This window comes from Coturnix japonica, unplaced genomic scaffold (assembly GCF_054131305.1).
Source record: "Coturnix japonica strain WE unplaced genomic scaffold, WE-NBRP24 Scf043, whole genome shotgun sequence".
NCBI classification, from domain to species: domain Eukaryota; kingdom Metazoa; phylum Chordata; class Aves; order Galliformes; family Phasianidae; genus Coturnix; species Coturnix japonica.
This window is the reverse complement of record NW_028188946.1, coordinates 18,431-34,289: the sequence shown is the minus strand read 5'-3', so window position 1 is coordinate 34,289 and position 15,859 is coordinate 18,431. Positions and strand designations below refer to the sequence as shown.

The 15,859-nt window shown below is 58.7% G+C and overlaps 2 protein-coding genes across 14 annotated transcripts in view; one reads left to right on the top strand and one right to left on the bottom strand.

Moving 5' to 3' along the window:
* The first annotated feature begins 1,834 nt into the window (after positions 1-1,834).
* The window catches only part of SF3B2 (splicing factor 3b subunit 2), a 32,301-nt gene continuing 18,276 nt past the window's right edge, over positions 1,835-15,859 (top strand). For 9 of the 12 annotated variants that reach the window (XR_014940501.1, XR_014940502.1, XR_014940499.1 and 6 more), the window contains exons 1-11: positions 6,866-6,996; positions 7,078-7,124; positions 10,341-10,418; positions 10,643-10,816; positions 11,255-11,314; positions 11,396-11,513; positions 11,603-11,691; positions 14,185-14,290; positions 14,388-14,476; positions 14,587-14,808; positions 15,696-15,833. Coding sequence is in view for 3 of the 12 variants with exons in the window: in XM_085531506.1 (XP_085387632.1) it covers positions 6,888-6,996; positions 7,078-7,124; positions 10,341-10,418; positions 10,643-10,816; positions 11,255-11,314; positions 11,396-11,513; positions 11,603-11,691; positions 14,185-14,290; positions 14,388-14,476; positions 14,587-14,808; positions 15,696-15,833 (1,230 nt within the window). In the remaining 9 variants the exon portion in view is untranslated. Of the gene's footprint in view, positions 2,482-6,865; positions 6,997-7,077; positions 7,125-10,340; positions 10,419-10,642; positions 10,817-11,254; positions 11,315-11,395; positions 11,514-11,602; positions 11,692-14,184; positions 14,291-14,387; positions 14,477-14,586; positions 14,809-15,695; positions 15,834-15,859 lie in introns of those variants that run through there. The other 3 variants (XR_014940504.1, XR_014940503.1, XR_014940505.1) reach the window with 3 other exon arrangements.
* EIF1AD (eukaryotic translation initiation factor 1A domain containing) lies at positions 1,944-6,704 on the bottom strand. Of its 2 annotated transcripts, XM_015851209.3 has the most exons (5): positions 6,543-6,704; positions 4,980-5,088; positions 3,260-3,368; positions 3,095-3,139; positions 2,714-2,946 (listed from the first exon to the last, which is right to left on the bottom strand). In XM_015851209.3, the coding sequence occupies exons 1-5, from the start codon at positions 6,627-6,629 to the stop codon at positions 2,745-2,747; spliced, it is 552 nt and encodes a 183-aa protein (XP_015706695.2). In that variant the 5' UTR covers positions 6,630-6,704; the 3' UTR covers positions 2,714-2,744. The 2 variants fall into 2 exon arrangements, with proteins under 2 accessions (XP_085387634.1, XP_015706695.2); XM_085531508.1 differs by lacking the exon at positions 3,260-3,368 and having other exon boundaries at positions 1,944-2,946.

The window sequence follows — 15,859 nt, the reverse complement described above, 5'->3', positions numbered from 1 at the left end:
TTTGGAGGCCGCCATTTTGATCATGCGCAGTAGGTTCGCTTCCGGAATGGTGCATTGTGGGATATAACGAGGCATATCGTGGCATCTGGAGGCCGCCATTTTGATCATGCGCAGTAGGTTCGCTTCCGGTGTGGTGCATTGTGGGATATAACGAGGCATAACGGGGCATCCGGAGGTCGCCATTTTGATCATGCGCAGTAGCGTCGCTTCCGGTATATTGCATTGTGGGATATAACGCGGCATAACGAGGCATTTAGAGGCCGCCATTTTGAACATGCGCAGTAGTGTCGCTTCCGGAATGGTGCATTGTGGGATATAACGAGGCATATCGTGGCACTTGGAGGCCGCCATTTTGATCATGCGCAGTAGGGTCGCTTCCGGTATGGTGCATTGTGGGATATAACGAGGCATCTGGAGATCGCCATTTTGATCATGCGCAGTAGTGGCACTTCCGGTATGGTGCATTGTGGGATATAACGCGGCATAACGTGGCAATTGGAAATCGCCATTTTGATCATGCGCAGTAGCGTCGCTTCCGGAATGGTGCATTGTGGGATATAACGAGGCATAACGAGGCATTAGAGGCCGCCATTTTGATCATGCGCAGTAGGTTCGCTTCCGGTATCGTGCATTGTGGGATATAACGAGGCATATCGTGGCATCTGGAGGCCGCCATTTTGATCATGCGCAGTAGCATCACTTCCGGCAAGGTGCATTGCGGGATATACCGCCTCATTTGGTGGGCGCCATTTTGTTCGTTAGCAATGGCGTCTCTTCCGGCGGAGGGGATTGTGGGATATCACTGAGACCGCCTCCTTATTTCCGGTTCCGGCTGTGGGGGGTGCAGTTCTGTTTCCGGCTGCCCGTTTCCGGTGTTTCCGCCGTGGGGCTGCGGGGGGTTCGGGGGGAACCGGATGGAGCCGGAACCGGCCGCTTTAATTATAACGGGAGTCACGGGGAGATGGGGGAGGAGACACAGGGACACGGCGCCCCATAGAGACACACTGAGCCCCACAGGGAGGCTATAAGGGAACGCGGCGCCATTTTGGGGCCTAATCCGGGTATTTTGGAGCCAAATCCGGGTATTTTGGAGCCAAATCCGGGTATTTTGGGGCCAAATCCGGGTATTTTGGAGCCAAATCCGGGTATTTTGGGGCCAAATCCGGGTATTTTTTGGGGGGGGGGGGGTGTTTATCGCTGGGTTTTGGGGCAGTTTATGGGGGGCAGGAAGGACTTTGTAGCGCTGCTGCGTGACAGGACACGTGACGGGACACGTGACAGGACACATGACAGGACACGTGACAGGACACGTGACAGGAGGAATCATCCCCGTGTGCTGAATAAACACGAACCTGCTGCGCAGCCTCATTGTGGTCATAGGCTGAATCGGGACGGCAGAGGAGCGTCACGTGATGGGGACAATGGGCTGATGTTGGGGTGACGTTGGGGTTTGACGTCGGGGGGTGACGATGGAAACGGGATGTGGGGAGACACCGGGGGGTCAGTGGGGGGACACGAGGTGGGGATGGGGGGGGGGATGGGGGTGATGGGGGGTGTGATGGGGGCTTTAACAGCAAGGAGTCATGGTGGAGTTGATGGTGCTGGGGAGGCGTTGGGGTGACACTGGGGTTGTATGGTGACATTAAGCTGCGACAATGGGGGCTGATGACTTTGGGGTGACACTGGGGGTGACACTGGGGGTGTCAATGGGGTTGTGGTGACATTAAGCTGCGACAATAGGGACTGATGACGTTGGGGTGACACTGGGGGTGACACTGGGGTTGTATGGTGACATTAAGCTGTGACAATGGAGGCTGGTGATGTTGGGGTGACACTGGGGGTGACACTGGGGTTGTATGGTGATATTAAGCTGTGACAATGGGGGCGGATGATGTTGGGGTGACACTGGGGGTGTCAATGGGGTTGTATGGTGACATTAAGCAGTGACAATGGGGGCTGATGATGTTGGGGTGACAATGGGGTTGTATGGTGATATTAAGCTGTGACAATGGGGGCTGATGACATTGGGGTGACACTGGGGTTGTATGGTGACATTAAGCTGTGACAATGGGGGCTGGTGATGTTGGGGTGACAATGGGGGTGTATGGTGATATTAAGCTGTGACAATGGGGGCTGATGACGTTGGGGTGACACTGGGGTGATGCTGGGTATCTCTGGGGGTGACAGTAGGTGCTGACACTGTTGTTTGCTGGTGTTGTTGGGGTGACACTGGGGGTGACACTGGGGTTGTGGTGACATTAAGCTGTGACAATGGGGGCTGGTGATGTTGGGGTGACACTGGGGGTGTCAATGGGGTGATGCTGGGTATCTCTGGGGGGTGACATCAGGGAGTGACAATAGATAGTGATATTGTTTGCTGACGTTGTTGGGGTGATGCTGTGCCAGTGGCTGCCGTCCTGCTGTGCCTCCATCTCTATTTCAGGTGTGGATGCAGATACACCCCCCGACTCTGCCATCTCGGTAAGTCTCCGCCTGCTGCTGCTCCCCGAGCAAAGAGCTTTGCCATAGAGCCCCATAAGAGCCCACAGAACCCCAACAGAGCCCCACAGCCACCCAACAGAGCCCCATAACCACACCACAGAACCCCATAGAGCCGCACAAGACCCCATAGAGCCTCATGGTGCCCCATAAGATGACTTCAGCCCTATAACTCAGGCTCTGCAAACCCCTTGTGGGGCACAACAGCTCCAGGTAAAGTCCAACTCTTTATTGAAGGCGAATCCCTACGTCGCAGTGCTGCTCTCTGTGCCTTTGTCAGCCCCGGATTCATCATCTCCCGTGTCCCCTCCATCTTCTCCCATGTCCTCTTCATCATCCCCCGTGTCCTCTTCATCCTCTCCTGTGTCCCCTCCTGTGTCCCCTCCATCCTCCTCCTCGCTGACGGGCGCCCGGTTGGTGTTAACGAACAGCTCCGTGTCCCCGTTCCTGTTCAATGGGGTGGACACGGACCGTCAGCTCATCTCAGTCCCATCCCAGCCCCATTGAGGGGGGGCACAGTGCATCCTCCCCAGTCAGATGAACGGCCCCATTGCCCTCATTAACCCTCATTAACACCACCCCGTTAATTACTCACCCCTCCTGCCGGGTCGGCTCTGAGGATGCTGTGAAGGCTGCGGGCCTGGGGGGGGGAGATAAGGACAGAGTGAGGCTGGGGGAAGGATGTGGGGTGGCGTCATCCATCCCATAAAGGGGGGAGACCCCAAAAAGGGGGAATGGGACCCAAAATGGGGGTCGGTACCAGAGCCCCTGGTGCTGCAGGAAGCGAACGTGGGGCCGCAGCAGCAGCAGCGACATCTCAGCCTTCACCTTCACCCCCTCCTCAATGGGGTCCACCAAGAGAAAGTCACCTGGGGGGACACGGGGGGGAGGTGAAAGGGGGAACCATGGGGGGGGGGCTGGGGGCATCAATGGGGACGCAATGGTATCAATGGGGCCATGAATGGAGCCATGAATGGGGACTCAATGGTATCAATGGGGGCATCAATGGGGGCTCAATGGTATCAATGGGGCCATGAATGGGGCCATGAATGGGGACTCAATGGTATCAATGGAGCCATGAATGGAGCCATGAATGGGGGCTCAATGGTATCAATGGGGCTGTGAATGGGGCCATGAATGGGGACTCAGTGGTATCAATGGGGCCGTGAATGGGGACTCAATGGTATCAATGGGGCCATGAATGGGGCCATGAATGGGGACTCAATGGTATCAATGGGGCCGTGAATGGAGCCATGAATGGGGACTCAATGGTATCAATGGGGCCATCAATGGGGACTCGATGGTATCAATGGGGCCGTGAATGGGGCCATGAATGGGGACTCAATGGTATCAATGGGGCCGTGAATGGGGCCATCAATGGGGACTCAATGGTATCAATGGGGCCGTGAATGGGGCCATGAATGGGGACTCAATGGTATCAATGGGGCCATCAATGGGGCCATGAATGGGGGCTCAATGGTATCAATGGGGCCATCAATGGGGCCATGAATGGGGACTCAATGGTATCAATGGGGCCATCAATGGGGCCATGAATGGGGACTCAATGGTATCAATGGGGCCATGAATGGAGCCATGAATGGGGACTCAATGGTATCAATGGGGCCGTGAATGGGGCCATGAATGGGGGCTCAATGGTATCAATGGGGCCATGAATGGGGACTCAATGGTATCAATGGGGCCGTGAATGGGGCCATGAATGGGGGCTCAATGGTATCAATGGGGCCGTGAATGGGGACTCAATGGTATCAATGGGGCCGTGAATGGAGCCATGAATGGGGACTCAATGGTATCAATGGGGCCATGAATGGGGCCATGAATGGGGACTCAATGGTATCAATGGGGCCATGAATGGGGCCATGAATGGGGACTCAATGGTATCAATGGGGCCATGAATGGGGCCATGAATGGGGACTCAATGGTATCAATGGGGCCATGAATGGGGCCATCAATGGGGACTCAATGGTATCAATGGGGCCATGAATGGGGCCATCAATGGGGACTCAATGGTATCAATGGGGCCATGAATGGGGCCATCAATGGGGACTCAATGGTATCAATGGGGCCATGAATGGAGCCATGAATGGGGACTCAATGGTATCAATGGGGCCGTGAATGGGGCCATGAATGGGGACTCAATGGTATCAATGGGGCCGTGAATGGGGCCATGAATGGGGACTCAATGGTATCAATGGGGCCATGAATGGGGCCATGAATGGGGACTCAATGGTATCAATGGGGCCATGAATGGAGCCATGAATGGGGACTCAATGGTATCAATGGGGCCATGAATGGGGCCATGAATGGGGACTCAATGGTATCAATGGGGCCATCAATGGGGACTCAATGGTATCAATGGGGCCGTGAATGGGGCCATGAATGGGGACTCAATGGTATCAATGGGGCCATGAATGGGGCATCAATGGGGCCGTATTGGATCCCATGGGGCTGTTGGTTCCCACCTCGTTTGATCCAGACGTGGTGCCGGAACCGGGCCGGCATGCTCACCAGGAAGCGCGACCCGTCGGACGCCTCCACCTCGTGCAGGTTGTTCCCGGGGCTGCTCAGAACCTGCAGCGGGACGGCGGCGTGAGAGCAAACCCCATAACCCCTATAACAACCCATAACCCTATAACACCCCATAACCCCTATAGACCCTATAACAGCCCATAACACCCCCATAACACCCGATAAACCCTATAACAGCCCATAACCCCTATAGGCCCTATAACAGCCTATAACCCCCCCATAGCCCCCATAAACCCTATAACATCACATAGCCCCCTATAGACCCTATAACAGCCCATAACCCCTATAGACCCTATAACAGCCCATAACACCCCATAACCCCTATAGACCCTATAACACCCTATAGCCCCCCATAACACCCCATAAACCCTATAACACCCCATAGCCCCTATAGACCCTATAGCACCCCATAAACCCTATAACAACCCATAACCCTATAACAACCCATAGCCCCCTATAGACCCTATAACAGCCCATAAACCCTATAACACCCCATAACCCCCTATAGACCCTATAACAGCCTATAGCCCCCCATAACACCCCATAAACCCTATAACAACCCATAAACCCTATAACACTCCATAAACCCTATAGACCCTATAACAGCCCATAAACCCTATAGACCCTATAACACCCTATAGCCCCCTATAACACCCCATAAACCCTATAACACCCCATAAACCCTATAACACCCCATAAACCCTATAACACCCCATAACCCTATAACACCCCATAACCCTATAACAACCCATAGCCCCCTATAGACCCTATAACACCCCATAAACCCTATAACACCCCATAGCCCCCATAAACCCTATAACAACCCATAAACCCTATAACACCCCATAAAACCTATAGACCCTATAACAGCCCATAAACCCTATAACAACCCATAGCCCCCCATAAACCCTATAACACCCCATAAAACCTATAACACCCCATAGGCCCCATAGCCCCCCACAAACCCCATAACACCCCATAGTCTCCCATAACCCCCCATAAAACCTATAACACCCCATAACCCCCCATAAGCCCCATAATCTACCCCATAGCCGCCCCATAACCCCCATAACACCCCATTGCCCCCCATAAACACTACAACACCCCATAGCCCCCCGTATAACACCCCATAGCCCCCCGTATAACACCCCATAGCCCCCATAACAGCCCATAGCCCACCATAGCCCCTCCCATAAGCCCCATAGCCTCCCATAAACCCACCATTACCCCCCATAAACCCTATAACACCCCATAACCCTCCCATAGCCCCCCATAACACCCCATAACCCCCTATAGGCCCCAATAAACCCTATAACACCCCATAGCCCCCCCATATCCCCCCATAAGCCCCATAATCCACCCCATAGCCCCCTATTATCCCCCATTACCCCCCCACAACCCCCCATAAACCCTATAACACCTCATAGCCCCCCCATAACACCCCACAGCCCCCCATAAGCCCCATAGCCCCCCATTACCCCCCATAGGCCCCGCACCCTGACGATTCTCTGTTGCGGGGTGGGCACCACGTGCTCCTCCAGCACCTCCCGGGTCACGTGTTTCCGCTTGGTGGCACGTGACATGGCGGCCCGGGAGCGGCTCGGAACCGGCGCCGCCGCCACCGCCGTCCAACTGGAGCACTTCCGCTTCCGGTACGTGACGTCACATCCGCCACAGAGCTTCTGCGCCCGGATTGGCTGCTCGTGCCGCGCGCTGCCCGGAGGGGGCGGAGCAACGCTTTGATTGGTTGTGCGTGCCACGCGCTCTGCGTGAGGGGCGGGGCGACTCTCTGATTGGCTGTACGTGCCGTGCGTGCCGTGCGTGAGGCCCTGCTCGGCAAGATGGCGGCGGAGCGGACGGAGGCGGCGGGTTCGGGCCCGGGGGACTACGCGAGTTGGGGCCCCGCCGAGCTGCGGCACGGGCTGGGCAGCATCGGGGCGGCAGCGCACGGTACGGCGGGAACAAACGGGACGGGACGGGGGGGAGGAGCCGCAGGGCGAGGCTGAGATCGGGGCTCCGGTTTGTCCGCAGGGAGCCGGGAGGAGCTGCTGGAACGGCTGCAGAGCTACACCGTGCAGGTCAGCGACAAGGAACGGGACTGCGGGGACTGCGGGGACTGCGGGGAACATTGGGGACTATTGGGTCCTATTGTGGCCCATTGTGTCCTATTGGGTCCTATTGTGTCCTATTGGGTCCCATTGGGTCCTATTGTGCCCCATCGGGTCCTATTGTGCTCCATTGGGTCCTATTGTGTCCTATTGTGTCCTATTGCGCCCTATTGCGCCCTATTGTGCCCTATTGTGCCCTATTGTGTCCTATTGGGTCCTATTGTGCCCTATTGGGTCCTATTGTGCCCTATTGGGTCCTATTGGGTCCTATTGTGCCCTATTGTGTCCTATTGTGTCCTATTGTGCCCTATTGGGTCCTATTGTGTCTTATAGGGTCCTATTGTGCCCTATTGGGTCCTATTGTGCCCTATCGTGTCCTATTGGGTCCTATTGTGTCCTATTGGGTCCCATTGGGTCCCATTGGGTCCCATTGTGCCCCATCGGGTCCTATTGTGTCCTATTGGGTCCTATTGTGTCCTATTGTGTCCTATTGTGTCCTATTGTGCCCTATTGGGTCCTATTGTGCTCCATTGGGTCCTATTGTGCTCCATTGGATCCTATTGTGCCCCATTGGGTCCTATTGTGCCCCATTGGGTCCTATTGTGCCCCATTGGGTCCTATTGTGCTCCATTGGGTCCTATTGTGCTCCATTGGGTCCTATTGTGCCCCATTGTGCCCTATTGGGTCCTATTGTGCCCTATTGGGTCCTATTGTGTCCTATTGGGTCCTATTGCGCCCTATTGGGTCCTATTGTGCCCCATTGGGTCCTATTGTGTCCTATTGGGTCCTATTGTGCCCTATTGGGTCCTATTGTGCCCTATTGGGTCCTATTGTGCCCCATTGGGTCCTATTGTGTCCTATTGTGCCCCATTGTGTCCTATTGTGTCCCATTGTGCCCCATTGGGTCCCATTGTGCCCCATTGAGCCCCATTAGGTCCTATTGTGCCCCATTGTGCCCCATTGTGTCCTATTGTGCCCCATTGGGCCCTATTGGGTCCTATTGTGCCCCATTGGGTCCTATTGGGTCCCATTGGGTCCTATTGGGTCCTATTGGGTCCTATTGGGTCCTATTGTGCTCCATTGGGTCCTATTGTGTCCTATTGTGTCCCATTGGGTCCTATTGTGTCCCATTGGGTCCTATTGTGTCCCATTGGGTCCTATTGTGTCCTATTGGGTCCTATTGTGCTCCATTGGGTCCTATTGTGTCCTATTGTGTCCCATTGGGTCCTATTGTGTCCTATTGTGCCCCATTGGGTCCTATTGTGCCCCATTGGGTCCTATTGTGCTCCATTGGGTCCTATTGTGCTCCATTGGGTCCTATTGTGCCCCATTGTGCCCTATTGGGTCCTATTGTGCCCTATTGGGTCCTATTGTGTCCTATTGGGTCCTATTGCGCCCTATTGGGTCCTATTGTGCCCCATTGGGTCCTATTGTGTCCTATTGGGTCCTATTGTGCCCTATTGGGTCCTATTGTGCCCCATTGGGTCCTATTGTGTCCTATTGTGCCCCATTGTGTCCTATTGTGTCCCATTGTGCCCCATTGGGTCCCATTGTGCCCCATTGAGCCCCATTAGGTCCTATTGTGCCCCATTGTGCCCCATTGTGTCCTATTGTGCCCCATTGGGCCCTATTGGGTCCTATTGTGCCCCATTGGGTCCTATTGGGTCCCATTGGGTCCTATTGGGTCCTATTGGGTCCTATTGGGTCCTATTGTGCTCCATTGGGTCCTATTGTGTCCTATTGTGTCCCATTGGGTCCTATTGTGTCCCATTGGGTCCTATTGTGTCCTATTGGGTCCTATTGTGCTCCATTGGGTCCTATTGTGTCCTATTGTGTCCCATTGGGTCCTATTGTGTCCTATTGTGCCCCATTGGGTCCTATTGTGCCCCATTGGGTCCTATTGTGCCCTATTGGGTCCTATTGTGCCCTATTGGGTCCTATTGCGCCCTATTGGGTCCTATTGTGTCCTATTGTGTCCTATTGTGTCCTATTGGGTCCCATTGGGTCCTATTGGGTCCCATTGGGTCCTATTGTGCCCTATTGGGTCCTATTGTGCCCTATTGGGTCCTATTGTGCCCTATTGGGTCCTATTGTGCCCTATTGGGTCCTATTGTGTCCTATTGTGCCCTATTGGGTCCTATTGTGCCCTATTGGGTCCTATTGTGCCCTATTGGGTCCTATTGGGTCCTATTGTGCCCTATTGGGTCCTATTGTGTCCTATTGGGTCCTATTGGGTCCTATTGGGTCCTATTGTGCCCTATTGTGTCCTATTGGGTCCTATTGGGTCCTATTGTGCCCCATTGGGTCCTATTGTGTCCTATTGGGTCCTATTGTGCCCCATTGGGTCCTATTGTGCCCCATTGGGTCCTATTGTGCCTCATTGGGTCCTATTGGGTCCTATTGTGCCCCATTGTGCCCCATTGTGTCCCATTGGGTCCTATTGTGTCCCATTGGGTCCTATTGTGTCCTATTGTGTCCCATTGGGTCCCATCGGGTCCCATTGGGTCCCATTGTGCCCCATCGGGTCCTATTGTGTCCTATTGGGTCCTATTGGGTCCTATTGTGTCCTATTGGGTCCTATTGTGCCCTATTGGGTCCTATTGTGCCCTATTGGGTCCTATTGTGCCCCATCGGGTCCTATTGTGTCCTATTGGGTCCTATTGTGCCCTATTGGGTCCTATTGTGCCCTATTGGGTCCTATTGTGCCCTATTGGGTCCTATTGTGTCCTATTGGGTCCTATTGGGTCCTATTGTGCCCTATTGGGTCCTATTGTGCCCTATTGGGTCCTATTGTGCCCTATTGGGTCCTATTGTGCCCTATTGGGTCCTATTGTGCCCTATTGGGTCCTATTGTGTCCTATTGGGTCCCATTGGGTCCTATTGTGCCCCATCGGGTCCTATTGTGGCCCATTGGGTCCCATTGGTCCATGTCTCCACGATGTTCCCATTAAATCCCTATTATATCCCTGTTATATCCCTATTTTATCCCTATTAAGTCCCTATCATGTCCCTATAATGTCCCTATTAAGTCCCCATTATGTCCCTATTATATCCCTATTACACCCCCATAATGTCCCTATAGCCTCCCCCTTATGTCCCCATTACGTCCCCGATCTCCTCCTGTCCCCATTCTGACTCTGTCCCCCCCCTGTCCCCATTGATGCCCCCCCCCCCGTTGCCCCACAGACCGGCATCGTGCTGAGCCGCCCCACACTGCGCCCCGACGAGGGGGACAAGGTGCCGCCCCCCCCCCTGCCCACACAGGTAACGGGGTGGGGGGGTCCGGGGGGGCAGAGTGAGATGTGGTTCAAGATATGGGGCTGGGGGATTATGGGGCTGGGGGACCCACAGAGCCCTGAAATCGAGGGGTGGATCCGTTCTGTGGGGGGCTCTGATGATTTTGGGGGGGGGGGGGGCTGGTTATTTATTTGGGTACAGGGATGGGGGGGGTCTTACTTTGCTCCCTCCGTCCCGTCCTGCTCCTGCAGCCCCCCCCCCCGGTGGCGCTGGTTCCTCCCCCGCCCCCCCCAGCCATGGCCATGGGGTTTGGGATGGGGGGGGGCACAGCAGCCCCCGCCCCCCCAGCGATGTCGGAGGAGGAGCGGCTCACGCTGGCACAGCAGCAGGCGGCGCTGATGCTGCAGGAGGAGCGGGCACAGCAGGTCAGACCCCCCCCTTGGGTGCTGCTGTACAGCCCTATTAACTGCCCCCCCCCCCTTGGGTGCTGCTGTACAGCCCTATTAACTGCCCCCCCCCACCCTTGGGTGCTGCTGTACAGCCCTATTAACTGCCCCCCCCCCCCCTTGGGTGCTGCTTTACAGCCCTATTAACTGCCCCCCCCCCTTGGGTGCTGCTGTACAGCCCTATTAACTGCCCCCCCCCCCCCCCCTTGGGTGCTGCTGTACAGCCCTATTAACTGCCCCCCCCCCTTGGGTGCTGCTTTCCAGCCCTATTAACTGCCCCCCCCCCTGGGTTCCGACCCCCCCTTGGTGCTGCCTGCCCCCCACTCCCTGCTCTGTCCCCCCCCCCATTGGGTTGGGGCAGATCTTTATTCCTCCCCCTGGGGGTCCCTGAGTTGCTCTGCCCCCCCCCCCCAATAGGGCCAGCACCAGTTTGGGGATAAGGCCAAGGAGCAGGAGCTGCTGGAGCAGCAGAAGCGGGTGAGCAGTGTATGGGGGGGGGTCCCTGGGGGGGCTGGGTGAGGGGTCAGCCCAGTAGTGACACCCCCCCCCCCCCTGCAGGCAGCTGTATTGCTGGAGCAGGAGAGGCAGCAGCAGGAGATGGCCAAGATGGCGCCCCCCGTCCCCCGCCCCCCTGAGGTGGCACCTATGGGTGCTCGGGCCCCTCTGCCCCCCCGAGGTGAGCACTGCCCCCCCCCAACAAACCACCCCCCAAACCCCCCCCCGGGGGCAGCACCTCCTGTTTGTCCTGCCCCCAACCCCCTGCAGGCAGCGCTTCTATGGGCTCCTCTATGGGAACAATGGGGACTTCTCGACCACGAGGACCCCCCCCACCGCCTGGAGATGACAGCAGAGAGGTAATGGGGGGTTCCTAAAATCAGAGGGCAATATGGGTCCCTATGGGGCAGTGCAATGCCCCGTGATCCCTGGGGGTCCCTATGGGGCAGTGCAGTGCCCCCCTGACCCCTGGGGGTCCCTATGGGGCAGTGCAGTGCCCCGTGATCCCTGGGGTCCCTATGGGGCAGTGCTGTGCCCCTGGATCCCTGGGGGTCCCTATGGGGCAGTGCAGTGTCCTGGGGTCCCTATGGGGCAGTGCAGTGCCCCGTGATCCCTGTCCCTATGGGGCAGTGCAGTGCCCCGTGATCCCTGTCCCTATGGGGCAGTGCAGTGCCCCGTGATCCCTGTCCCTATGGGGCAGTGCAGTGCCCCGTGATCCCTGTCCCTATGGGGCAGTGCAGTGCCCTGTGATCCCTGGGGGTCCCTATGGGGCAGTGCAGTGCCCTGTGATCCCTGTCCCTATGGGGCAGTGCAATGCCCTGTGATCCCTGGGGGTCCCTATGGGGCAGTGCAGTGCCCCGTGATCCCTGGGGTCCCTATGGGGCAGTGCAGTGCCCTGTGATCCCTGGGGTCCCTATGGGGCAGTGCAGTGCCCTGTGATCCCTGGGGTCCCTATGGGGCAGTGCAGTGCCCTGTGATCCCTGGGGGTCCCTATGGGGCAGTGCAGTGCCCTGTGATCCCTGGGGGTCCCTATGGGGCAGTGCAGTGCCCTGTGATCCCTGGGGTCCCTATGGGGCAGTGCAGTGCCCCGTGATCCCTGGGGTCCCTATGGGGCAGTGCAGTGCCCCGTGATCCCTGGGGGTCCCTATGGGGCAGTGCAGTGTCCCTTGATCCCTGGGGGTCCCTATGGGGCAGTGCAGTGCCCTGTGATCCCTGGGGTCCCTATGGGGCAGTGCAGTGCCCCGTGATCCCTGGGGTCCCTATGGGGCAGTGCAGTGCCCCGTGATCCCTGGGGGTCCCTATGGGGCAGTGCAGTGTCCCGTGATCCCTGGGGGTCCCTATGGGGCAGTGCAGTGCCCTGTGATCCCTGGGGTCCCTATGGGGCAGTGCAGTGTCCTGTGATCCCTGGGGTCCCTATGGGGCAGTGCAGTGCCCTGTGATCCCTGGGGTCCCTATGGGGCAGTGCAGTGCCCCGTGATCCCTGGGGTCCCTATGGGGCAGTGCAGTGCCCTGGGGGTCCCTATGGGGCAGTGCAGTGCCCTGTGACCCCTGGGGTCCCTATGGGGCAGTGCAGTGCCCCTGGATCCCTGGGGGTCCCTATGGGGCAGTGCAGTGCCCTGGGGGTCCCTATGGGGCAGTGCAGTGCCCTGTGACCCCTGGGGTCCCTATGGGGCAGTGCAGTGCCCTGTGATCCCTGGGGGTCCCTATGGGGCAGTGCAGTGTCCCTGGATCCCTGGGGGTCCCTATGGGGCAGTGCAGTGCCCTGTGATCCCTGGGGTCCCTATGGGGCAGTGCAGTGCCCTGTGATCCCTGGGGTCCCTATGGGGCAGTGCAGTGCCCTGTGATCCCTGGGGGTCCCTATGGGGCAGTGCAGTGTCCTGTGATCCCTGGGGTCCCTATGGGGCAGTGCAGTGTCCTGTGATCCCTGGGGGTCCCTATGGGGCAGTGCAGTGCCCTGTGATCCCTGGGGGTCCCTATGGGGCAGTGCAGTGCCCCTGGATCCCTGGGGGTCCCTATGGGGCAGTGCAGTGCCCTGGGGGTCCCTATGGGGCAGTGCAGTGCCCTGTGATCCCTGGGGGTCCCTATGGGGCAGTGCAGTGTCCCTGGATCCCTGGGGGTCCCTATGGGGCAGTGCAGTGCCCCATGATCCCTGGGGGTCCCTATGGGGCAGTGCAATACCCCGTGATCCCTGGGGTCCCTATGGGGCAGTGCAGTGCCCCGTGATCCCTGGGGGTCCCTATGGGGCAGTGCAATACCCCGTGATCCCTGGGGTCCCTATGGGGCAGTGCAGTGCCCCCCTGGATCCCTGGGGGTCCCTATGGGGCAGTGCAGTGCCCCTGGATCCCTGGGGGTCCCTATGGGGCAGTGCAGTGCCCCGTGATCCCTGGGGTCCCTATGGGGCAGTGCAGTGTCCTGTGATCCCTGGGGTCCCTATGGGGCAGTGCAGTGCCCCATGATCCCTGGGGGTCCCTATGGGGCAGTGCAGTGCCCCTTGATCCCTGGGGGTCCCTATGGGGCAGTGCAGTGCCTCGTGATCCCTGGGGGTCCCTATGGGGCAGTGCCCTGTGATCCCTGGGGGTCCCTATGGGGCAGTGCAGTGCCCCATGATCCCTGGGGTCCCTATGGGGCAGTGCAGTGTCCTGTGATCCCTGGGGGTCCCTATGGGGCAGTGCAGTGCCCCTGGATCCCTGGGGGTCCCTATGGGGCAGTGCAGTGCCCTGTGATCCCTGGGGTCCCTATGGGGCAGTGCAGTGCCCTGTGATCCCTGGGGTCCCTATGGGGCAGTGCAGTGCCCCGTGATCCCTGGGGTCCCTATGGGGCAGTGCCCCCCTGACCCCCACCCCACCCCACAGCTGGACGATTCTGCCGTGGGGCCGAAGATCCCGCAGGCCCTGGAGAAGATCCTGCAGCTGAAGGAGATCCGGCAGGAGGAGCTGATCACGGTGCCGGGGCTGACGGGTGGGTGGGCGGCACCCATGGGTGCTGCTGGGGGGGGGGGTCCCATTGCCCACCTCCCCCAAATTGGGCCGGATTTGGGGTTTTTTGGGGTCTGCAGTGGAGGATGAGTTGGAGATGGAGTCGCGTTCCCTGGTCAGTATGCCGGTGCATGAGGTGGAGGAGGAGCTGGGGCTGTCCAAGAAGGAGGTGAGACCCAGAAGTGCGCCCCATAGCGTTGCCCCATAAGTGGTGATCCCATAAGCAGTGACCCCATAACAGCGCCCCATAACAGCGCCCCACAACTGCTGTCCCCACAGCGCACCCGGAAGCGCCGTAACCGCAAGAAGAAGAAGAAGCGCTCGCGGGCAGCACGAGATTCGGGGGCAGGAACCCGAGATTTGGGGCCGTCACGAGACGTGGGGCCGGGGGGGGGCAACGATGGGGGCAACGCGGACGTGGAGATTGAATACGTCACTGAGGAGCCCGAGATCTACGACCCCAACTTCGTGTTCTTCAAGAGGATCTTTGAGGCCTTCAAGGTGGGGGGCACCCATGGGTGGGGGGTGGTGGAACAGGGGGGGATGGGGGCACCCATGGGTGGGGGGTGGTGGTACATGGGGGGATGGTGTTGGATCATGGGGGGATGGGGGCACCCATGGGTGGGGGGTGGTGGAACAGGGGGGGATGGTGGCACCCATGGGTGGGGGGTGGTGGGACAGGGGGGGATGGGGGCACCCATGGGTGGGGGGTGGGGGGTGGAACAGGGGGGGATGGGGGCACCCATGGGTGGGGGGTGGTACGTGGGGGGATGGTGGCACCCATGGGTGGGGGTGGAACAGGGGGGGATGGGGGCACCCATGGGGGGGGGTGGGGGTGGATCATGGGGGGATGGTGGCCCCCATGGGTGGGGGTGGTACATGGGGGGATGGTGGTGGATCATGGGGGGATGGGGGCACCCATGGGTGGGGGGTGGGGGTGGGACAGGGGGGGATGGGGGCACCCATGGGTGGGGGTGGGGGGTGGTGGGACAGGGGGGGATGGGGGCACCCATGGGTGGGGGTGGTACATGGGGGGCATGGTGGCACCCATGGGTGGGGGTGGGGGGTGGTGGGACAGGGGGGGATGGGGGCACCCATGGGTGGGGGATAGTGGTACATGGGGGGTATGGAGGCACCCATGGGTGGGGGTGGGGGTGGAACAGGGGGGGATGGTGGCACCCATGGGTGGTGGTGGATCATGGGGGGATGGTGGTGGATCATGGGGGGATGGGGGCACCCATGGGTGGGGGGTGGTGGAACAGGGGGGGATGGTGGCACCCATGGGTGGGGGGTGTTGGATCATGGGGGGATGGTGGCACCCATGGGTGGGGGGTGGTGGTACATGGGGGGATGGTGGCACCCATGGGTGCTGCTGGTGGCCCCCACAGCTGACGGACGACGTGAAGAAGGACAAAGAGAAGGAGCCCGACAGAGCAGAGAGACCCGAAAACCCCACAGTGCCCAAAAAAAAGGGATTCGAGGATGGACAAAAGGGCAGCGACGGGGACAGCAGCGACGATGAGCAGGTGGGGGCAGCGGGGGGACAATGGGG